At 35.9% G+C, this 24,710-nt stretch overlaps 2 protein-coding genes across 3 annotated transcripts in view; both read right to left on the bottom strand.

Annotated features, from left to right (window-relative positions):
* The window catches only part of LOC108740277, a 268,416-nt gene extending 253,644 nt beyond the window's left edge, over positions 1–14,772 (bottom strand). For both annotated transcript variants that reach the window (XM_025980139.1, XM_025980140.1), the window contains exon 1: positions 14,116–14,772. In XM_025980139.1, the coding sequence (XP_025835924.1) occupies positions 14,116–14,751 (636 nt within the window). In that variant the 5' untranslated portion in view covers positions 14,752–14,772. The remainder of the gene's footprint in view (positions 1–14,115) is intronic.
* A 6,674-nt stretch (positions 14,773–21,446) lies between these two features.
* Positions 21,447–24,710, bottom strand: part of LOC112906274 — a 118,960-nt gene continuing 115,696 nt past the window's right edge. Inside the window, exons 2-3 of the mRNA XM_025980142.1 lie at positions 23,493–24,152; positions 21,447–21,560 (exon numbers count right to left, since the gene is read on the bottom strand). Coding sequence (XP_025835927.1) covers positions 21,447–21,560; positions 23,493–24,152 — 774 coding nt within the window. The remainder of the gene's footprint in view (positions 21,561–23,492; positions 24,153–24,710) is intronic.

Here is a 24,710-nt window from a genome sequence, read left to right as displayed (position 1 = left end):
CATTACTTACATAAATGAATAAATGGAGTATTTGGTATCGTTTAACTGTATTATGTGTTTGACGATAATTGTCATATTGTGAGAAACTATAAAACACGGAAAAAGGGGTAATTGTAAAAAAAATGTTTTGTGTTTTAAATGTTGTCTTGTTGTAATAATCCCTCGCTATTCTGAATCTCTTACAGATAGTCTTTGTCAAAATGTGTTCCTTATCAATCAAAATCTGTCATATTGTTCCTGCGTCAGACATCTACTTGTGAATATTATCCTATATACATAATTTATTATTGAACAATTGTCTTTAAAATGATTAGTTATTAACAATTGGTTGTGGATTATATCCATTGTGTTTTCTGTAACGTGCTTAATTTGCGCGAGCCTACTCCATATTTATCTATGTATATCGTTGGTTTGCAATTCTCATAAATGACGGGAGTTTCACTCGTTGGCCATTGGACAATTTATTATTTTGAAGCAGGTCACCATGAGTTTCAATGCATAACTCTTTTATCTCATTATTGTCATACAACGAACCGGCGCCGCCACGCCGTGGACATAGCCGCGCCGCCCGTGGCCGTTGCGATCTAGGTACTCACAATTGTATTTACCTGTCCCTCTTATCGACGCGGTGTGCCACTATTCCGTGGGAAATGACCTCAACACCACGGCTAAAACAAAAGGTAACAAATGAAAAAAAAAAACCAATCGCCGTATAAAGTCGTGTTCTAAATAAATTCTAAAAAGGGAAATTTTGCGTATACGTCGAAATATGTACAATCACATACCCGTTCAGATGAACAGTAAATTCATGTGTAAATGCTTGACAAAAAAACAGTGTTGGACATCGATAAATTTCAATTGAGCTTTTTGAGTAGTTTTAGAACCACCATCAAAAATTAGACTCATAGAATATGACTAAAAATTTTTGTAGTTATCCTAATCATAGGGTCACCGGTACGAAGATTGGTTAGATACGCACTTCCTCCCCTGTATTTCCTAAAACAGCTGAAATTTTCTGCTAAATTTTATTTTCGGGTGAGCTTTCTGTTTTACTTGGAAATAACCAAATAATAACCTTAATGGGGTGTGAGTCTTAGATAATAGACTTTCCCAGTATTCTTAACTATACTACTATCCAAAATTTCAAAAGAACAAAAGTGACTAAGAAGATACGATTTTTTCTGTTCTCATGATTATACGAACCTGAAAGTATCCCCAAACCAGTCACGGTAAAAAAACCTCCCTGACCCCAGATCGTAGCGTTATTATTAGACGCAGAGCGCATCAATATTATTCAATCGTTTACTTTTTATCCTTTACGTTCTTAATTACATTCACTTACAACCTAGTAAAACACCTATCGACTTTCAACCATCACCCCTAATTTTACCCGACTCTGTTTTAGTAAACTGGTACTGCTATGTAAAAATTGAGGCTACACTAAAGGAATAAATATACTAAAAAAGAGACCCAACATATGTTACTACTAAGCCTGTCCAGTACGAACACGTGTTTCGTCTTGCGTTGATAATTCTCGCATTAGAAGTGGACGAAACACGTGTCCGCACATAGTGGGTTTATTAATGGTGTCTTGGGTGAGTCTCTTTTTAGTTTTTTCGGTACTACTACAACAAGTAATACCTTCAACTGACGGTTTCAACGAATCAGCCTATATAGGTATAGAAACAATAACTTTAGATTTCTCAAACAATAGCATATTTAAAAAATACTACAAATGGCGCGGTAAACGCCATCTGTAGTACGATGCTACATTTTAGGATTACGTAAGCTCCAACAAGGTCCATTTAAATATATGGATATCTACTTGCTGAAACGAATCCCGGCGTAGCTCACCTTAACGTGATAGGCACGTTACCATAATCGAATAAAATAATTCGAAGTGGTCTGTATTCTGTCGAAACTGCCAGACGCGGATCGCGATTTCGATCTTTTTGGATCTCATCAGCGCGTCGTAGACAGCTCCAACAGAACACAGACCAACTTTTACCTGCTGTCTTAACAGCGCGTTTTCAAAAATACCACAAATGGCGCGGTAAACGCCATCTGTAGTACGATGCTACATTTTAGGATTACGTATGCTCCAACAAGGTCCATTTAAATACATGGATATCTACTTGCTGAAACGAATCCCGGTTTAGCTAATCTCAACGTGATAGGCACGTTACCATAATCGAATAAAATAATTCGAAGTCTGGCAGTTTCGACAGCATACAGACCACTTCGAATTATTTTATTCAATAGCATATTTATTTAAATAACGGATAAGTACGCGACTTATTTCCTGTTTTGATGTAACATAATTAAATTATTTAAGTTAATTGGTAAGATAATAATTTCTCATCGCCTTAATTGTCTAAGAATAAGTATCGACGTGCGTGTGTTAGCGTCAGTAATTGCTCCAAAGCCTTGCTAAATGATGATCGGCCATAGAAGTGAGTGCACAAACGCGAACAGACATACAGACACATACACGCGCGCGCTATTTAACATAATTGCGTTATCGTTCATTTGCGGAAGTCTCGCTTTTAAACAATTAAGCCGGTAATTCAAATTAGCTCGAAATAATTAATAGCTGGCGCGGACTTGCCGCTACTAATTCCTACAAACTTTATTTTATCTCTTACGCTCACAGCTATCATTAAGATTGTAATGTTAGATCAAGCTTCTAAAGGTAGCATGCTTTATTTGGCAACATAAGAGTGTAAAACAATATGAGTTCATGTTGCATACTTTAGATATTTTCAATAATTTTAAAACGGAAATTGGAAGCATTACATAATGCATTTTTTGACAACAAATTTGATAGCTGTAAAGGAAAATGTGTACTGTAGATATTACGATTTTGTTAGTGGCTGAAATCACCGAATGTCAGAATAATAATAATAATAATATCTTCGTAATACTTTTTTGAAAACAAAAGAATTTAAATTTTAATTCGGTTAGAAGCCTTTTTCTTTTCACTGTTGTCAATGAAAAGGTTTTAACTGGTACATTAATAAGAAATTCCGGTCGGACTAGGAACTTTAAAAAACGAAAAGTAATGGAAAGTGAGGCCTCTAGATAGATCTTTTAACAATTTTTTATCGAAAAATTGTGATGAACGTGAAAAATATTTTAATTTTGGTGTTTTCTCATGAAATAGATAACACAAACTTCACTGCAACGGAAATTTCATAGTAAGAACAGAAAAATTGTTGTAGCACATAAAATGAGGCCTTCGTGTGAATTCTGTTCACTAGGTAAAGTCCAAACGACTACAATGATTCATTTTAAAAAAAGAGCGACATATTTCTTTATCCTTTCTCCACTACAAACGAATGTTCATAGACAGAGTAAAAAAGTCCTTTTGCCACACAAACTGAGATCTTTGTCTGTCATTTATTGAGAAAAGGTGTACGCCATACATTAAACAAAATAATTTTTAGGTACCAATTGGATAATTTCTTGATAAGCGATAAATATATAAAAGAACATACGTTATCTTTCGAATCAGATCGTATTTCCCGTAATTGGTAATTGCCTCGGTACCGCTCTTGCGGAAAACACGATATATTAAGCTCTGTAATCGGACAATAATCAGAGCAGTAAATCATCCTCAAGGATGTAGAGTAAATTACAAGATTCTGAATTGTTCGGTTAAATTGCATCGAATGAGAAATTATGTAATAATTACCCCGATACACTGTAACCTTAAGCCCGTCATTATTTTCTGATTCTCTCCTCTATATCTCATTGTAAATTATGAACAATAACGGCAAAGACAAATGGAACTGTGGGGATTTGTATCTTTGCAGGACTTGAACCGTAGATACATAAGAATTTATAACTTAGAAGACCCATTACAACAAAGCAAGTTAATGCGAAAAACATTATGCAGAGGTAAAAGAGGTGCTTAACCTTTTTCACTTCGTCCACCGTCCACATTTCGCACATTTCATACCCCTTTAACAATCTCTTTAAAAATTATAAACTAACCGTTGCTAATATGCTATAGTATCTGAAAAAACTTTTGGGTTTTTCATTCCCACCAGCCAGTAATGCCAATTGGTGGATAGTCCCTCTGGTCTATGCTGGAAGGTAGGGCGGAAGGCCCTCTTCAGCCTCTTTTCAGGAATCGTGGGATTGGGTGCGTGGTGGTTTAGGTGAAAAAAATGAAGCGGACGAAATAAAGATGGAAGAGAATGAAAGATTATCTGTGGAATATTATTACCTCAGCATTGACCTATGTGATCCAAGGAAACCACAGAAAAACTTGGAGCAAGGCAGACGGACCCGGAATCGAAGCGGAGTCCTCCCAAATGCTAAGCAAAGGTCTAAACTTCTTGGTTAATATAATCTGCCAATCTAAGCATACTAATCTTTTGCCTCTGTATATCAATCTTTAAATTAGTCCTGTCTTTAATGATGTAGTGGTGACAGTCTGCATCCTTATTTGATTCCGTTCCTAATATTTACTTCTCTGCGTTGCTGCTCAAGTTCTATAACTGAGTCTCCATGCGATTCTAATAATTGTTTTAAATTTCTTGCATCTATCCGCGCCTCTCTTTTTTCTTAAAGATGTTAATTATAAGCGGTATAAAACCCTCAATGCGAATGTATGACTTATTACAACCGTTTGTTTTTGACGTACTCCTAAAGTTAATATTTTACGTATTACATATTATGGATATGGTTAATTGTTTGTTAAAAATTAATGGTTCATGACGACGCATCGCGAGTATTATAATGCTTAATGTAACAGCATTGCACAACTGTTTGATAAGTTAACTCAAAAAAAAAAAAGATAAAAACCAATGTCATGTATACTACCAGAAAAGGGATAGAGAAACCGAAAAAGCACCTTGTAAGTGCCATCGTAATTAGTTTAGTCACGCACGATGGATAACCGTCATCGTCGTGTTATTAAAGGAACGCGCTCTAAAGACGACTAGGAAATAGAAGAAGGCGTGTAAATATACATATACAGCTTGTCCCATCACATAACAAGTCCATTGAAATCAAAGATACAAAGAGAATATTATTTGCATAAAATTTATTTACAAATACACGGATATAACATAAAAATTGCCGATTTTACGCATTTGGTATCAAAGAGAACCAAACACGATCCTAGAAGGTTTAAGGACACCTTCCTCGGGAATCCGATACTACGGACGTCTGGGTGTCTCTTGAAGATTTCCCCTCTTCCACAGAAACAAAAAAAAACAGTAAGTAATCAACTCGGTAGGTCACTCCCTAATTCATAAAAAAACGCCAAAAGCTAAGACACAATCTTCTTTCAAATCTTCGAAATCAAAAGTGAAAAATAGGATATGCCAAAAATTGCAAGATCTTGTATGTAGTTTTGGCCAGCGGTTAAAAGCTATTGAATAATTGTCAACCTTTTTTTTAATTTAGACGTTTAATACCATTTTGTATCATTGTGGTATGTCATATGTGTCATTCATAATTATCTACGGTGGGACAACTTGTATATATAGATAACATAGTATAATCAGTCAATCGAACGACATAATAGAGAAATCCATCCAATCTTTTAGCATGTAATCATTGGGTGTAATTCTCACGAAACATCAAAACAAGAGAATATTTATCATTGGCGAAAGTTCTTCTTCAAACAATAAAGCAAGGAAACGCTCTTTTGAACTTTCAAATATAGGCGTATACGCATCCCATAAAGTCTAGTAGCTATTTATGATGCTTTGTTTTGCTATACTTTAAAACCTCTTTAATGTTGCATAAGAAAACTAATCAACTCAAAGTTGATATCAGCTATAGAAACCACCGAAAGAAACTAATGGTAATGGCCATGTTGTCACAAACAGGACCTATCTAATCGTAAAGCGTGTGAACCACATTGTATGTGTTAGGTTCAAAGATCGGAATTGAGCGAAAAACACCACAACGCGTTGTGGTTGCTGTAAAACATTTACATCACGAAATTATTGTTATGGCTCTTATGAAAACACTCACGACCCGTTGTAACAATTATAGAAAGACCACATAGCAAAATTCGCGTTGTGGTTGCTATGAAACACCCACATCGCGTAATTCGTGTTATGGCTCTTATGAAAACGCCCACGACGTGTTATGACAATTAATATATATAAAGACCACCTAGCAAAATTCGCGTTGTGTCTATCAAGCTATACGGCCACAATGCGTTGTGGTTGTTGTAAAATATTCACATCGCAAAGTTCGTGTTGTGGCTCTTATGAAAACGTTTACGACGCGTTGTAACATTTACAGAAAGATCACATAGCAAAATTCGCGTTGTGGCTATCAAGCTATACGGCCACAATGCGTTGTGGTTGCTGTAAAATATTCACATCGCAAAGTTCGTGTTGTGGCTCTTATGAAAACGTTTACAACGCGTTGTAACAATTACAGAAAGATCACATAGCAAAATTCGCGTTGTGGCTATTGTGCTATACGACCATAGCGCGTTGTGACAATGAAAAAAGCAATGACACTTAGCACCAATTGGTGTAACCATATCATGATGGACAGGTAGTTTACCAATACTCATACAGCGGTTTTCAATTTTGGCAGCAGAAATAGGATTAACGATATTGTTTGTCTTGTACAAAAATATTTCCAAAAGAAAAATTTCGAGGTTATTAAAACTGTAGGGCCCACATCGCAATTCACTGTGCGTCGTATTCAAATATGGTTCCATACGCTTCTCGCCTTTTCTTTATTGTCATAAAGCGGTGTGGTCGGATAGCATGATAGCCACGACACGAAATTCGCGATGTGGATGTTTCACAATGAACATGATGCGTTTGTTCTCTCGATGAGCTTTTCGATCAACAACAACAACAATATGGTACTTGCTATTAGAAAAAAACTTTTTGGATGTTTTATTCCCACCATGCTGGTGGGCGGGCAGTCCCTCCGGACTACGCCGGAAGGTAGGGCGGAATGCCCTCTTCAGCCTGCTTTCAGGAATCGTGGAAATGGGTGGGTGGTGGTTGGGAAGAGAAAGTTGAGACGGACGAAATGAAGGCAGAAGAGAATGAGAGATTATCTGTGGAATATTAATGCCCTAGCATTTACCTAAGTGATCAAAGAAAACCACAGAAAAACTTTAAAAAACCGGGGTCCTCCCTAATGCTAAGCAATGGTCTAAACCTCTAGGCCATACTGCTCGGTTACAAATAATTTTTTCAGAGTTCTCTCCGTTCGATAAATTACTAACGGAAACCGTTTTTAATACATTTAGGTATTTATAGAAAATATATACTTTTGGATGTTAGGCTTTAACGGCTATCGTCGATTGGTTGTAAATTGGTTTTTCGTGCAATACCTTTATGCGAGAATATATTGCATATTTCATGTCTAAAGTTAAATTTCCATTTTCGGAGTCACCTTCTACAAGCAGGACGGACGATCGTCCAATCTTAAAAAAACACGCCAGCACGATCTAGGCCCTGCAATAGCCTCGCACTTCTCAGTGTTCTCTTTTGTATTCTGCTAAACAGTATCCAAGAGAAAGTTTAGCGTATTTGGGATTTGCAAATGATTACTGAGACGAAGCAATGATTAAAATTATAACTTACGTTGGGACCTATAAGTGTCAGATCAATTGTGCCATTTTCCATAAAAAGAAACGCATACCTAAGCGGCGTTACTATAATTTGTTTCATTCATTTCCTCATGCTTTAGAGTTTTCTGCCTAATAAACTCAGTGGAGAATTATTTTCGCGGTAATATAAGTTTACAAACGGATATATTAATCATTACTGCAGTTATTAAATGTAATTTTCTATGAATTAAAATATAAAATTAAATCTTCGCTTTGTAAGGCCCAAATGAAAGTGAAAAAAAATTCGTTTTAGAGTGATTTAATTTTAATCTGAGATTATATTTTACTTCTAAGTAGAGAGTGGAGACAGTGGTAAAGGAATAAATGAACGAAAAAGAGACTCATACTAATCACCACAAAACTTGGTTGCCTCGCGATGATAGGCAATGCTCGCATTAGAAGTGGGCAAAATACATGTCCTCAGTGACCAAGTTTTGTGGTAATTGAAGTGGTACTTTTTGGTTTATTTTATTTCCATGTTATATTTTTTTAATATTACCCTTTAGCCATTAGTGAGGGTAGGCAAACTTTCGAGATACAAGAACCAAATAGTCAACGAAGGAAAAGATAACCAATGTATCAAAGTGCATATAATCATAAGATCTCTGGTCCGGAGTACCTATGTTTAAATAGCGATGAAGAAGAACAGTTCTGATGATGGAAAGGTATTAGAAGAACGACCTAACGGATGTATTTGTCGTAAATATTTGTTACTGGACTATAGTAATTACATATTTATTTTTATCATAAGGAAAACAGCTTGACCTTTAAGAATATTGATTTTTGTTCAAATTTATCTAAAGTTTTAAAGGATTTAAATTAATTCCAAGTATACTATCGGCTTATTTGTGTCGACTATGATATTAGAATAGTTTCCCTCATGTAGTTCATCATCATCAAAAGGTCATCAGTCCTAAGACTCCTCTACCTTTTCCTAACATGAGCTAATCTTCGCATTTCCCTCAAACGAAAGCATCCACATCCTTAGCTTTTTGTGACCCTAATCCAATCTAGGTCTACTTCTACTCCTCTTAACTCCTGTTCATGCTCCTAATATGTCAACCTATCTCACCTATTTCTTATTGACTTCCATAATGATCTCTGTTCTTCTATTGATTCATTTAGTTAATATTGTACAATTATATTTATCGGATAACATGCCTACACATATGGAAAATATGGTAAAGTGTATAATTGTTCAGTGCATTGTTCGTGAAGGCGTCTTCTTAAAGAAATAGAAAGGGAATTTTCTAAATCAATGTAGCGTTGAAACTTCTCGTCATTTTATTTAAGGAACGATTAATTATCTCGATATTATTCTTTAATTAACCTTTCTAACGAAAGACATGCGACTGCTACATGAGGAAACGTTTACACAGGTGTTATCACTTAAATGCATCACAAACTCTAAAGCACTAATATCCTGATGTATCACCTTTCTTCGCATTAGCTATCATATTATCGCCTTAACAATTAATTAATGAAATTGAAAGACCTAATGAATAGACCTTGCAAATAAAAGATTTAATGTGTTCAAAATATTCAAGGATACAATGGACAAAAATGTTATCGGGAGTTTTTTGTCTGGCTGAGTAGTTGACTAACTTTCTTTCGTACAACTTGTAACTGGCGGCATATCCTTTATTGTATTATGCATTATAGGTACCTATGAGACGAGAAATTTCGGAAAACCTAGTTTACCGATAAACTGAGTGATTTTGGTATTTATATGATGAAATTCCATATTCATCATCATCATAAGATTGTCGTTCCCAAGACTGGTTTTACACACACTTCCTAGCATTCCTATTCTGAGCCAATCTTCGCATTTCCTTAAAACTAGAACATCCCATATCCTTAACTATTTGTGAACAGTAAACTAATCTAAGTCTACCTCTACCCCGTCTAACTCCTGTTTTAGATTCTACCATGTCTTTGAATAGCCCTTCATGCATGAGAAGGTGCTCTACCAACCCATTTCGCCTGTTTCTTAATGACTTCTGTCTTCTGTTCTACTATTCTTTCTAATACCTCTTCACTTCTAATATTCTCTATCGACGGTAGCATCATCATTTGCCGGTAACACTACATTTCGAATGATTCTAACCTTTACATACCGTCCATGACGCGGTCCAAACATACAACTTCAACAATCTTTTTCGGATTTCTAAATTAACCGTTCGTGAGCGTAGAATGACTTCTTTTTATTGAAGACGACTCTACCCTGCGCTATCCTCTACTTTATATCCTTACTATTTCTACCGTCCTGACTTCCTAAGATACTGAAAATCAGCCACTTCTTTTAATTTCCATCTCCTATCTTTATATTCGCTTTTCTCTACTTTTTCTTCCTTCTTATACCAGTATTTTTGTTTTACTATTATTTAATTTCATCAAATATTGTTTTCTCAAAATCGCTTCCATTGTATTTAAGGTTATCTCTAACTCCACCTTGCTAGATGCTAATATTGTTATTTTATCTGCAATTATAAGCATACTAATTTTTTACCCTTGTACATCTATCTCTACAGTTGTACTATCTTTAATGATGTTGATCGCGTTTTCGATGTATAAATTAATAAGTATGTAAATGCATCCTTGTCTGACCCCTTTCCTAAAATTTACTGCTCTACGTTGTTGCGTTGTTGCTCAAGCTCTAAAGGTGCTTGTTGCTCTTTATACAAACCATGTATCAACTTTCAAATTTTCTAATTTCCCTACTTGCGTCTTGTCCTAACATTCCATTGGAGTATTTACTACTAAATATTATTATTTACATAAGTTTGATAAATAGATACAGACTACGAGGGGAGGTTTAAAAGTAGTAATCTTTAATAGAGATTTAAGATGGGTAATTATTGTATAATCTATATCATCCTTTAAAAAATATCTTACTTTTTGGCCGTGGTCCGTGGAATCTTGCTTTTCCAGACGTTTCGCCGTTCTTTGCTGACGGCATCTTCAGTGGTGACTGGACAAGTGCTGAGTCGTCACTGATCATCATCAGAACGGCGAGACGTTTGGAAAAGTAAAATTCCACGGACCACGGCCAAAAGAGCCCCGAAGAAAACGCCGCATCGACAAAAATATCTTGTTTTTATATCTATTGATTTTTAATGAATTTAGTTATTTATTTATGTTCTGGTTTTAGAAACGGTTACATTTAATATTTATTCTGGTACTGAAACTCTCTTAATTACTGTAATAAATCCCGATTCCGTAGATCAGACCAATAAGTCAGATTCGATGTTAATTCAAGTGCAAGTAAGTCAGTCAGTCATGCGCGCTTTTCATATTTATTTGTCTGTTTGCCAGCGGAATAAATTCATTAACGGAGCACTTAACTTTCAAGCAGGTGCCAATAGTTCGTTCTTGCAAACCTACGAGCGCAAGTAATGAAAATCGGCAAGTGGAAGCTTTTAACGTACATCAGGCATACGCTTATCTACATAAATATTATGAAGTGATCGTTTGCAATTACCCACGCCACATTGTAAAAAGTTTAGTGCTAATTGTGTTCAGTCAATTCCATTCACTAAAACAAATAGAACAGAAGCACGCGATTTACTTTCAATGAAGTTTGAAATGTCTGCAAGTTGACTCAAGTGTACATCATTTACGATTTAATGCAAGATATATTGAAATTGTTGAACTTGGTGGGTGTGCGAGTCGACCATCAGCCTCCACACATCGGTTTCTACCACTATTATCACCGATTTCTATATATCCTTTTAAAATAAGTGATATTGTACAACAATGTTTTTTCTTCTTTCCAGCTAGAATATTCTCAAGTATTTCTAGGATTGTCCTTCGCTATAATTTACTAGAATGAACTGCTCCTCTAGAACGTTCTAGAATGTACCAGAACCGGTATGTATGAGAAGCCAGAAGCCAATTTAATGTAATAATGATTTTTGTATATATTTTGACCAAAGTGTTCTATAAACTGTATGGAATCTTCTATAATTTCTCCATTTCCGTTTCTAGCTAGAATATTCTCGAGTATCTCTAGGATTCTCCTTCGCTATAATTAGAATGAACTGGTCCGGAAGAGTTTAGAACATTCTAGAATGTTCCAGAACGTTATGAATGAGAAGTCATGTTAATATATTAGGGAATATTGTACATATTTTGACCAAGTTGTTCTACTAACTGTTTGGAATCTTCTGTAATTTCTCCAGTTTGGGGGGTTTGTGGGTGTGCCAGTCGACCACCAGCCTGTATACACCTGTTTAAAATACGTGATATTGTACAACGTTTTTATTTGTTTCTAACCAGAATATTGTCGAGTATCTCTAGGATTCTCTTTCGTTTGAATTTACTAGACTGAACTGGTCCTGAAGAGTCTAGAGTGTACCATTTTGACCAAAGTGGTCTCCTATAAGAGATTACTCCAGTCTGGTGTGCGTTTGGGTTTGTAAATCAACCACCAAACACCCGTTTAGATTAAAAGTAAGAATGTAACCCTGAGAAGCGGGTTGTCGTTAGCTAGTCATAATTGAAATTACATCATTAAGTTCAAATATTTATCTCAGTTTCATAAAGTATCGTGATAAACTTCATTTTTATTATGAAGGTTTTCAAGGATTTGCCGACTGCATAAGAAGTTTGCCGCAAAAGCACCTAATCATCACATATTGATAGGCTGGATGAAATGACATATTAATAAGACTATCATTATCCATTACCGAGTCTTATGTACATATATAGAGTGTTGATCCATTAAGTTATGTACATGCATTCTTAAGACGTTGCTATAGAAGATATATTTGCTTATGAGAATTACCTGCGGATATAGCTTGGATTTATTTTATATTAAGCTTTCTTTATTGCCATAAAATCAATAAGTGACAGTAATTATTATGAATAATACGTAATTGGGTAATTTATCTTTACAAATCGATATAATTTTTAAATAAAATTGATTGATAACAAATTTCAGTACAAATTTGCAATAAAGTTGATGAGAGTTTATATCAAATTCAACAGATTATAAAATTAATGAACATTAATACGAGGGTGGATTGATAAGTTTCCGGCCTAACCAAGAGATGACGCCACTAGGCCTACCTTGAGGTGACATTCTATAGTACCATCCTTGGATAGCTTGTAGCTATAGTTTCAGCCCGATCTCCTTGCTAGTGTAGGTTTGACAGCACGCTGAACAAGACGCCTCTGTGGTTTTCGTAAAAATGGAAAAGCAGGAAAATCGTGCTGTCATCAAATACTTTTATTTGAAGGGGTTAACGCCGAAGGAAATTAAAAAAGAGATGGACTCAACACTGGGGACATCCTCCCCGTCATATTCAACCGTTAAGCAGTGGGTTTCCGAGTTTAAAAAGGGTCGTGTGAGCACCTCTGATGGGCCTCGCTCAGGACGCCCCGTTGAGGTCACAACTCCAGATATGATCGAAAAAATTCATCAAATAGTGCTGGGAGACCGCAGATTGAAAGTGCGTGAGATAGCTGAGACCTGTAAGATGTCATATGAACGTGTGCAACATATTTTGCACCAACATTTGCATATGGAAAAGCTCTGTGCAAGATGGGTGCCGCGTTTGCTAACAGTCGACCAAAAATTGATTCGAAAAAACATTTCTACCGCAAATTTGTCATTGTATAAGCGTAATCCAAGCGAATTTTTGCGTCGATTCGTAACCGTTGACGAAACGTGGGTCCACCACTACACTCCTGAAACCAAAGAACAGTCTAAACAGTGGATTGGACCAGGGGAACCAACTCCAAAGAAGGCAAAAACAATTTTTTCGGCGAACAAGGTTATGGCTACTGTTTTTTGGGATGCAAGAGGTATTATATACATTGATTACCTTGCAAAGGGTAATACTATCACTGGTCAATACTACGCAGACTTATTGCAACGTTTGAGCCACGAGGTGAAAATTAAACGACCTCATCTGGCGAAGAAAAAAATCTTGTTTCATCACGATAACGCACCAGCGCACACGTCAATCGTTGCGACGGCTAAAATCAACGATCTAAAGTTTGAATTGATGCCGCACCCTCCTTACTCTCCAGACCTAGCCCCGAGTGACTATTTTCTGTTCCCTAATCTCAAAAAATGGCTTGGCGGTAAGAGATTTGCGGACAATGAAGAAGTAATCGAAGCTGTAAATGGTTATTTTGAGGAGCTTGACGAATCAGTCTATAGAGATGGCATTAATAGACTGGAACACCGCTATGAGAAATGTATCAGCCTTGGAGGAGATTATGTTGAGAAATAAAAAAAAAAAATTTTTAAAAACCTTGTTTTTCTTGGTCAGGCCGGAAACTTATCAATCCACCCTCGTATAGTACGAAAATATACAACGTTAAGTATAAAACCATGAATGGACCATCCATCAGCCACTGACGGCGAATTTGAAGAAGAATTAATAAAATCGATCTTAATTAAAACCATTAAAACGTGTGATCAAATTATAGACTAGTAACATTGATTAGAACGAGCAGTTGTTTATGTAAAGGGAAAATCGTATTCTATGACTTACCTCAATTCCGTTGTCGGGATTACTTTTGCCTGTATCTATGACCTCTTCTTTATCCTTAACCCTCTCTTGCTCTTCCGTCAAGTGGGGAAAAGATTCGGAGGATCCAACTTCACTCTGTTCAGGCTCGAAAGTTTCCACACTTTCGGAAAAAAGTTCCTGAATACGCTCACTAATTGGCTCAAGATTTTCCGAAACAACGCGCTCTAAGTTTTCCGGCTCACGATCAGTTCGAACGTTCACGTAATCCGAGTTTTCTGGCACAACACCCGTCGTCACTTTAACATCGATCACGTTAGCAACGACTAATTTATCACTAAAATCGTTAGTTATCGACGTATCTACGCAAACGTCTTCGAAAATTTCAGTCAAATCCGTAACTGTAACGTCTTGAAGCGACTCTTCGGCTTTTTTATCGATATTCGACAGTGACGAATATGAATCAATCGAGCTGGATGCCTCACCACTGTTGGATTTGGATAAGGCATATTTACATCTTTTGAAGTATTTTTTAACGCGTTTTGTTGCACTTTGTCTCACTTCTGTACGGGTTAACTCTTCTGGAGAACTCTCTTTTGATTTCCTGTGTTCTAATTCATACTCTTCTGCCTTGGCTTTCCACGATTCTTCGCAGGGCATCGAGCTACACTCTGAAGGAGTGACCTGGAAAGATGAAAAAGGACATTAGAAATTAAAATTAAAGTATACTACAGAATACACACTTATTTCTAACTATAAACGTATATACTACTTTGATACTACCATCCAAAAATAGGTACAAATTTTCAACATTACTAGACAGCATTGAAGGAAACTTAAGGATTGTTGAGAATAAAATTACATTCAGAATTTCATAACTTTTTATGCTTGTTTAGAAAACGTTGTCATTAAAATGTTTCAGTTAAAGAAACACCTGTAAATGCGTATTTTAAGTTGTGATATCCGTTTTGTTTAGTAGGAGCTCGAATATAATACGATAACAACGAAAAGAATCCTGCAAATGTCATAGATAAAGTTCAGTTATCCTCAACAGAGAAAGTTCAAATCAATAAGAAACAGGTGAGATAGGTTGGTAGGACACTTTGTCAGGCATGAAGAACTAGTCAGAGATATATTGAATGCAGAAACAGGAGTTAGGAAGGATAGAGGTAAACCTAGATTAGATTACTGTTCGCAAATAGTTAAGGATGTGGGTTGTTCTAGTTTTAGGGAAATGCGAAGATTAGCCCAGGATAGAAAAGAGTGGAGGTGCGTGTCTAACCAGTCTTAGGACTGACGACGATTTAGACAAGTCAATCACAAGATAATCGTAAGAATTTTAATTATTACATTTAACAGAAAATTTCACCTAGTGTTTAGGCATAAGAAGATTATACTTCGTTAACCCCTAAAAAAAGCATTCGTTTCCTTTCAGTTAGTCTGCGAATCTACAGGAATTTTGTAGCGAAAAAAATGTGTAGATAAGTAGTTATCCTTCAGGTTGTTATAATACGGTTATGGTTTGTGAAAGAAAATTCATCTTTTGTTGGGCGAGAAATACGATTCTGATTTATACTCTTAAGTCGGTATTATTCATCAGATAATCTACTTCCATATCCAGTTGTCTTGTTCAGTTACTGTGCATCGAGATTTTTCTTTTCTGTCGAAAGGCTCCATGAATGCAAACAATACTTGAACTTTGCGACTACGTCGAAGCTTCTAAAAAAAACGTATTTCCTTAACCTTTCACTTTGGGTAGGATGAACTTGAACAGAAACAACAATAACCATCATACTTCGACCACCATGAACGACCAACTTCTTCTTTACAAAGGCAGTCACACTAAATCTTGGACAGAGTCGGTATGAACTTTTAAACGATTTTTGTATCTTATGTGAATAATCTTGTGGTCATTGACAAAAGGAGAGAGGAATAAATTGGTGGATATTTTTATTTTATTATTTATTAGATACTCGAAGCAGGTTGTTAAAGGTGTATGTTTCGAGCACAACGCTGTACGGGTGCGAAACATGGACAGTGGGCGCGGCTGAAAAGAAAAGGTTTGAAGCGTTCGAAATGTGGTGTTACAGGCGAATTGTGAGGATAATGTGGATAGAGGAGGTTAGAAATGAAGAGGTATTGGAAGGAGTAGGATAACGAAGGATTCTATGGAAGTCAATAAGAAATAGGCGAGATAGGTTAGTAGGACACCTTCTCAGGTATGCAGGTCTAGTCAGAGACATATTAGAGGCAGAAACGGAGGTTAGAAGGGGTAGAGGGGTAGACAAATAGGAACAGCATTCTACTTTCTGGAATGCATGAATTCTAAACGACACCAACTACATCAAAAATGTGGTTTAAATTAAAACAGTGCTCAGATAAGCTAATTGAAAAATATTTTTTATTTATTTTTTATTATGTTAGATAAACGTTGACTAAACAAATTTGTCGAGGTTTGTAGAGATCTTCCTTAACGAACTTTATAACATAATAGTATTTTTCAATTTTTCACATCTTTTATTATCAGCTAAATTTTCAATTGATTTGAAAAGCTGTATAGTAATTCTTAGAAAGCAAGTGTAAAAGTACAAGTAAGTACATACAAATCCTTATCAAGAAATGTATATAGAAATCAACGAAGGGGTGGAGATGTGTTACTGCGCAACTCAAGATTATGACCCATGGAATTCTGAAGCAATACCTCTTAAAACTGTTGCTCTCTTGATTCAAGTTTAAAGACCGTCTTCAGTTGAAACGTTTTGCTAGAATAAGTGGGGAGTTTCTTTAGATCTCGCATCGAACCGACGAATGCCTTTCAACCCAAATTACGACAGTACCATTTTACTTACAGCCTTTACCAAATTTTCCTAACATTTTTCGGTTCTATTCTTCAACAATATAATACCTTGTGGTCTTATTAATACAATCCAAAAAGTAAGGTTATTTAAAAATGGTTCGAGTTAAGGAAGACGCGTTTACCTCATAAGTCCCAAAACGTGTCACCAGAGGCTTCACTCTTTCGATAGACTGCATGCAGTATGTACAATAAATTATGTAGTTGTGTTGTTATAAAAACGACCGTGAAGACAGTTGGTTAGCTTTAATCACAATGAGTAACGGTAATAACGGACGCGGCTGACAAGGTTGTGCATTTCTTAACTTTCATTTCTTATTTTTTTCTGGCAGTATTACACAAAATGAGAGCGAGAGTTGTAGGTGCAGCGTGTCCGTCATTGTATTACTATTACCGATCTGATATTGCACTTGATTCCGCCAGAAAGAAATTACTTACGAATGTGATCAATTGAATTTTATTATTTATTTCTTCTTCCGAAATTTGATAGATAAATTAATACTATATACATGAAACACTGATATTCAATAGTGGTTAACATTAAATACTAATATGAAAAGTCATTTTCAATTTTTTAGCCACTATAAACTACCTCGGGTTATTTTAATGAGAGATAATTTGTTTTTTTCAGTTTTATTCATTCAGTCTCTCTGTGAGAGACTCGAATCTCCGAATTAACAATTTTATCGTTCGAGTCTCTCATACAGAGACTATGAGAGGCGCTCTCAGAGAGGCTGAAACATTCCGAAAGACTGAGAGACTGGAGAGAGACTGAAAATTTTTGTCTAGGATTACGACACTTCTACCACAGATTGGGCTTTGGGAGATTATTTTTAGAAAACTTGTTTAAGAATTCTATTTTATGTACGAAAATGTACCAACTCTATAAAGACAACAGCACAGGGAGTTTCAGGCAGATCCACCTAATACGCCATTTACAGTTTAAAGGATGAAAGATTTAAAACAAATGGAATTGGATGCTCAGAAATACTATTCTAAAGGGCCAACAACATCAACGAGCTTCACCAGTATCAAGAAGGAGTTCTGGAAACTTATTGCGAAACAAGTGTCCATCACTATTAATGAAGTTGTAAATGAAAGAGTTACATTCCAGTAATGATACCTACATATACATGCTATCAACGAAAATGATCCGAACCAACGAAAATACTATAGTCGTGGTCTAAGAGCACATTCAGATGAGAATTTTTCAAACAAACAAATGATCTGGACGAAGAGGTCTCAAACTGTACCCTGCCTGTTCCCACCACCTAACACCACTGGACATTCTTAAATCTTAAACGCGCCATTATCCAGTACCCGGTTGGATCCTAAAAAAGGGCCGTATCCGCCTAGTTCTGGATCCAAACCGGGTACCTGACCCATTTCTAATTAAAACCATAAGATACAAAATGTATCTACTAGGCTTCGATCCCAATAAGTTTTTCAATTAATTTAGATGAGCTACAACGTACGACTGCTTCCACATAAAGAATTAAAATTTTGAATTGCTTTAGGTATATATAAAAAATAGTAAGGTCTAAGTTTTTGACAATAAAAACTTTTGTTTCAAAAGCCAAGCACCAACGACATTTTCATGAGAAATTATAGACACCAATATGTTTCTTGTCAATTTGACCATAATCGAGTCATTTTAATTTGTGCTAACTGTCAATTACTACCTACTATTTTTAATTAGTAATCTATATGCATATGGTACCTGCATCCGCAAAGACATAATACTATATCATCCGACTTTGTTAACGAGAATATTGGCAGATGCAAGTAAAATTCAACGCAGTAGAGTTTATAAAGACCTCAGATAATGTCTCCGTTAACACACGTGTTGGCTATTTTATGGGGCTGAATTATCTTCGTGAATGTCAACGGGTCAGTAAATAGTGTAAATGTAGAAATTTCTCGCTGGAAGAATTCATGTTCTGCGACTCTTCGGAATGAAATCGAATACCCCTGAGGATTCACGATAATCCTGTATTAAAGGAGGCGCGATTAATAGTTATAAGAGAAAAGAAAGTCCCACGTTCTACTAATAGAAATGTTTTGAACCTTATACAGCTTCTGGAATTAACCTAAAACCGAACAATAGTGAATCATACTTCACCTTGTCAGAGATCACCAACTATGGAATGGTCCTCTTACGGAGCCGTATTTCTTATTCGATTTTTTCGTTTCTATTTTCATGCGGCAGGCTTCGGAAGCCGCGATTTCAGAAGTCGTTACTATGTACATAGATAAACAAGACAACAATAAACGATAAGCGACTACCTACCACAATTTAATCTATAAATACTTCAAGCACACTTTATTCGTGTAGGATATGGGTTAGAGATGACATCACACAGGTAGACTATGCACCTAAGTGGAACGCCTGACTTTATGGCTTTTCACTTTTTATAGATAGATAGATAGATAGATACATCGATCCACTAGATACCCGCATTTCTTCCGCTTTTAACACAACAACAAAAACAACGACTACAACGTGCAAGTTTAAATTATATGTCGTGTAACATAATGTTACACTAATCTAGTTCTGAAGTAATACATTATAAGGAGAGGAAAAGCGTGAGTGAAATCTACGTTTTATTACAAGATAACTTGTAATATTATATATGAGTAATACGTATTTGAAAACCAAGGAAGAAACTGTAAAAATGTCTTGTTGATAATGTATCTACCTATCGTAAAATTGGGTTTTCAATATCAGACGGCGCCTACATGAAATATTTATAGATGTTTACGCATATAAATGCATAAAACAAAATTGAAATATATAATATCAAAGTATAAGCAGTATACTGCCACCTAGTAGACATTTGCTGCTAATGAAGTATTTCATGAATTAGACAAGGCCTTATTACGACATCAACCTGCCTAACTGCAACTTATGCGATAGGCGCAAAAGAAGCCAAGACCTTAACAAACGTAACTATTAAAATGGAAATGGATAGATGATCGGTTTTTCGCTTTTTAGCGAGTCTCCACCCTACTTTCGTGATGGGGCACCCACTCACACCCGCACCACCCCCCTTAAAACACTCCTCATCCACTTCTACCTCTCCCCCTTCTCAATCTAGCCAAAATCTTCCCTTGGAAGCAAGAACTTTCGGGTTGACATCCCGAGGAGGAGTTTTAGTTGGTAGGCGCTTTAGCGAATCCGACACTACTTCACTTCAGGGGGTGTCTTTTGAAGACTTCCCTTCCTCGAGGATAAACTAAACAAAAAAAAAGATGATCGGTCACCACTATAAGGTCGTCAGTCCTAAGACACGTTAGACACCATCGCTCCATGCTATCCTGAGCTAATCTTGGCATTTTCCTAAAACTGCAATATCCCACATCCTTAACTATTTGTGAATTTCTAAAAGAACCATTCCCGAGCATAGAAGTGACTTCTTCTTGTTGAAGGTAACTCGTCCCTGCGCTATTCTACTGTTAAATATCTCGTACGTTTTTTCTACAAAAAGTCTAGTCCCAGAAAAAGTTAATACTTTACTGAGGCTTGTATAAGTGTGTCCTGCATACAGGAAATAATGGGAACAACGTCATTTCTGATGCATGATGATAAGCATTTTGGTCTTTGCGTTCTCATTTATTGATGAAAGTTTCTATGTTATTTTTGCATGTTTACCAATATTTCAATCAGGTGCTCGCATAATATTGTGAGTAAATAGAAAATCTTACCTAAATAATGTTACGATTATTAAATCGTATGCATGTAAAGCATACGGTGTGCCGCTTCCTTCTCGATAGTAAACAGAAAGTTGAACGTAATAAACGAGAAATTAGACGCACAATACTAATAGCGTTTGTTTGCTGTGATGGAATAGAAAGAGTGTATCGTTTCCGGTAATTTCTAAAAATATGTTACATACACAGGTACGTATGAGCGTCCATATTTATTCGTCAGGCTGGCAAGTCAGCATTTAATGCTACCAAATAATATCAATCTGCCACTGCGGTAGGTGCATGGAAGTTGAAGGAAAACAAAACGTAACAGTTAACTGATGAAAGTGAAAATGTTTCCTATTAAGATAATATTGACGTTTCTTAAAGAGCTTTCGACTCTATTCAGTAGCATGACTGGCAGGAGTAAGTAAATACTTGTTTTTCCACTTTCCCATCTATTTTTCTTCAATATTCACTGAAATTATCGAGATATTACCTATCTACTGTTAAATTTATTATCTACAAATATAAGAAAAAGCAAAAATAGAAATAAGAACATAAACAGCGTAATTTTATTTTCTTAGAGTAAACTTTAGCGAAACAGTAAGTCAGTCCACTGGTGATGAAAACTTCCTGTTATTATTTTTTTTTATTTATGGATTAAGAAGCAGTCAAACGCTATCAATCTCATCATCTATAAATTAGACACGCACACGGGAAGTGTAAATAATTTCTCGCAAATTTTGACCTCATTATTCGTAAAACATAATTTCAAAATAAAATGTATTAACAAATTAATTTTTGAATTAATTTAGACACTACAAATAACCTCAAATTGATGAGGAAAAAGTGTTGTTGTTTTCCCGCCTTTGCCGGGAATGGAGCCCGAACCTCTGGTTTTACGCATCAGTACTCCACCACTAAGCTGCAAGGAGGTGACAGCAGTAACACCAACGCTAGCTTATTGGTAAAGTACTGGCGCTTTCAACGACGGCTTGGGTTCTATTCCCGGCAAGGGAGTGATAGCAGCAACACTTTTTCCTCATTAATTTGAGGTTAGGTTAGGTCATTTATTTCAAAATATTTGATGTTTCTTTAATGATTACTTACATTCCATCCCTGTAACGACCGAGTCCGAATGTATATTTCAGAACTGCGTGAGCATATCAATACTTCGATATATTTTTAAGAAAAACCCAAAAAATTGTTTTTTACAATAATATCTAAAATTATAGCTTATTCTCCTTTGAGATTTTGCTCGTTTCTTACTAAGTACTTTTCATCGACAGATGTTTACTGTATTGTTCCGTACAAATAAATAACTATCGTACAATACAATAATATAACAATAAAGCATTTGCAACCGAAGCAGGAAACCGTTGTTGGCAAACTGAAATTTCGTGAGCACATTTAGTTCGAGATGGTTTGTTTGATAACCTGCCATAATTTATATTTACACAAACGGTGCAGTTCGTTCGGTTTGTTTGTGAAAGTGAAAATCCTTAAATGGTATTAGTAATAAGGCGCACTTTTTCGAAAAAGCGCCGTCGAGATAAGAGCCGTGGCATTTTATTTATTGAAACATACTCCAGCCCTGGAGCATTCTACTAAACGGTCGGTACGTTTAATGTTCTATTATTATAGGTAGAAGATATTCGATGCAGTTGTAGTTTCTGGTCTTGGTATCACGTTACAAAGACGAAGAAAAAAGTCGAGGGGAAAATAGGAAGTATTATTAGTGAGCTCGTGAACTAACATTTACTTTAAGTAAAAGGTATACTTATACCATTTGTAATGGATATTTACTAGATGATCAGGGAATTTTAAAAAAAATATTAGCAGTTTATGTCGCCTACGTGAACAGTGCCTGTATTTGTAGGTATATGCATATTATATTATTATTATATTGAATAAAGTGAATATACATACATAAAACAAAAAATCTGAAAGGAATTGAAGCACAGAAACCATTGCAGGAACTACTGGGTCAGAACACACGTGTTGCAGATATGTAGAACTGCCTAAATATTAGATATTTAGGTATTTTCATGACCTATTTACTAAAATTGAATAATAAAATAATTTAATAGCGTTACACTACATCCAATCGCATTTTGCGTACCAGCCGCATTATGTTGAATAGTATATGAAATTAATTCTGTCTGATAGACTTTCATAAATATTCATTCCAGGTTTAATCGTACCGCTGAATTTTTATTCCTTTTTTACGTAGCACCCTCTGCTCTTCCACTCTTTCTAATATTACCTCCTAACAGGTCAATTGAAAAGTCGCCGGCCTAAAATAGTAAAACACATTTTTTTTGCAAAATTCGTTTTTTTTATTCAACATAATTTCCTTCAAGGGCGATACACTGATTATAGCGATCCTCCAACTTTTCGATACCATTTTTGTAGTACGATTTGTCCTTTGCTTCAAAATAGGCCTCAGTTTCGGCGATCACCTCTTCATTCGACGAAAAGTTTTTCCCAACGAGCATTCTTTTGAGATCTNGTCTATAGAGATGGCATTAATAGACTGGAACACCGCTATGAGAAATGTATCAGCCTTGGAGGAGATTATGTTGAGAAATAAAAAAAAAAAATTTTTAAAAACCTTGTTTTTCTTGGTCAGGCCGGAAACTTATCAATCCACCCTCGTATAGTACGAAAATATACAACGTTAAGTATAAAACCATGAATGGACCATCCATCAGCCACTGACGGCGAATTTGAAGAAGAATTAATAAAATCGATCTTAATTAAAACCATTAAAACGTGTGATCAAATTATAGACTAGTAACATTGATTAGAACGAGCAGTTGTTTATGTAAAGGGAAAATCGTATTCTATGACTTACCTCAATTCCGTTGTCGGGATTACTTTTGCCTGTATCTATGACCTCTTCTTTATCCTTAACCCTCTCTTGCTCTTCCGTCAAGTGGGGAAAAGATTCGGAGGATCCAACTTCACTCTGTTCAGGCTCGAAAGTTTCCACACTTTCGGAAAAAAGTTCCTGAATACGCTCACTAATTGGCTCAAGATTTTCCGAAACAACGCGCTCTAAGTTTTCCGGCTCACGATCAGTTCGAACGTTCACGTAATCCGAGTTTTCTGGCACAACACCCGTCGTCACTTTAACATCGATCACGTTAGCAACGACTAATTTATCACTAAAATCGTTAGTTATCGACGTATCTACGCAAACGTCTTCGAAAATTTCAGTCAAATCCGTAACTGTAACGTCTTGAAGCGACTCTTCGGCTTTTTTATCGATATTCGACAGTGACGAATATGAATCAATCGAGCTGGATGCCTCACCACTGTTGGATTTGGATAAGGCATATTTACATCTTTTGAAGTATTTTTTAACGCGTTTTGTTGCACTTTGTCTCACTTCTGTACGGGTTAACTCTTCTGGAGAACTCTCTTTTGATTTCCTGTGTTCTAATTCATACTCTTCTGCCTTGGCTTTCCACGATTCTTCGCAGGGCATCGAGCTACACTCTGAAGGAGTGACCTGGAAAGATGAAAAAGGACATTAGAAATTAAAATTAAAGTATACTACAGAATACACACTTATTTCTAACTATAAACGTATATACTACTTTGATACTACCATCCAAAAATAGGTACAAATTTTCAACATTACTAGACAGCATTGAAGGAAACTTAAGGATTGTTGAGAATAAAATTACATTCAGAATTTCATAACTTTTTATGCTTGTTTAGAAAACGTTGTCATTAAAATGTTTCAGTTAAAGAAACACCTGTAAATGCGTATTTTAAGTTGTGATATCCGTTTTGTTTAGTAGGAGCTCGAATATAATACGATAACAACGAAAAGAATCCTGCAAATGTCATAGATAAAGTTCAGTTATCCTCAACAGAGAAAGTTCAAATCAATAAGAAACAGGTGAGATAGGTTGGTAGGACACTTTGTCAGGCATGAAGAACTAGTCAGAGATATATTGAATGCAGAAACAGGAGTTAGGAAGGATAGAGGTAAACCTAGATTAGATTACTGTTCGCAAATAGTTAAGGATGTGGGTTGTTCTAGTTTTAGGGAAATGCGAAG

The sequence above is a fragment of the Agrilus planipennis genome, unplaced genomic scaffold, assembly GCF_000699045.2.
Source record: "Agrilus planipennis isolate EAB-ADULT unplaced genomic scaffold, Apla_2.0 scaffold188, whole genome shotgun sequence".
In the NCBI taxonomy this organism is placed as follows: Eukaryota; Metazoa; Arthropoda; class Insecta; order Coleoptera; family Buprestidae; genus Agrilus; species Agrilus planipennis.
Note: the sequence above shows the minus strand (reverse complement) of the source record. Positions and strands in the feature narration are given on the sequence as shown.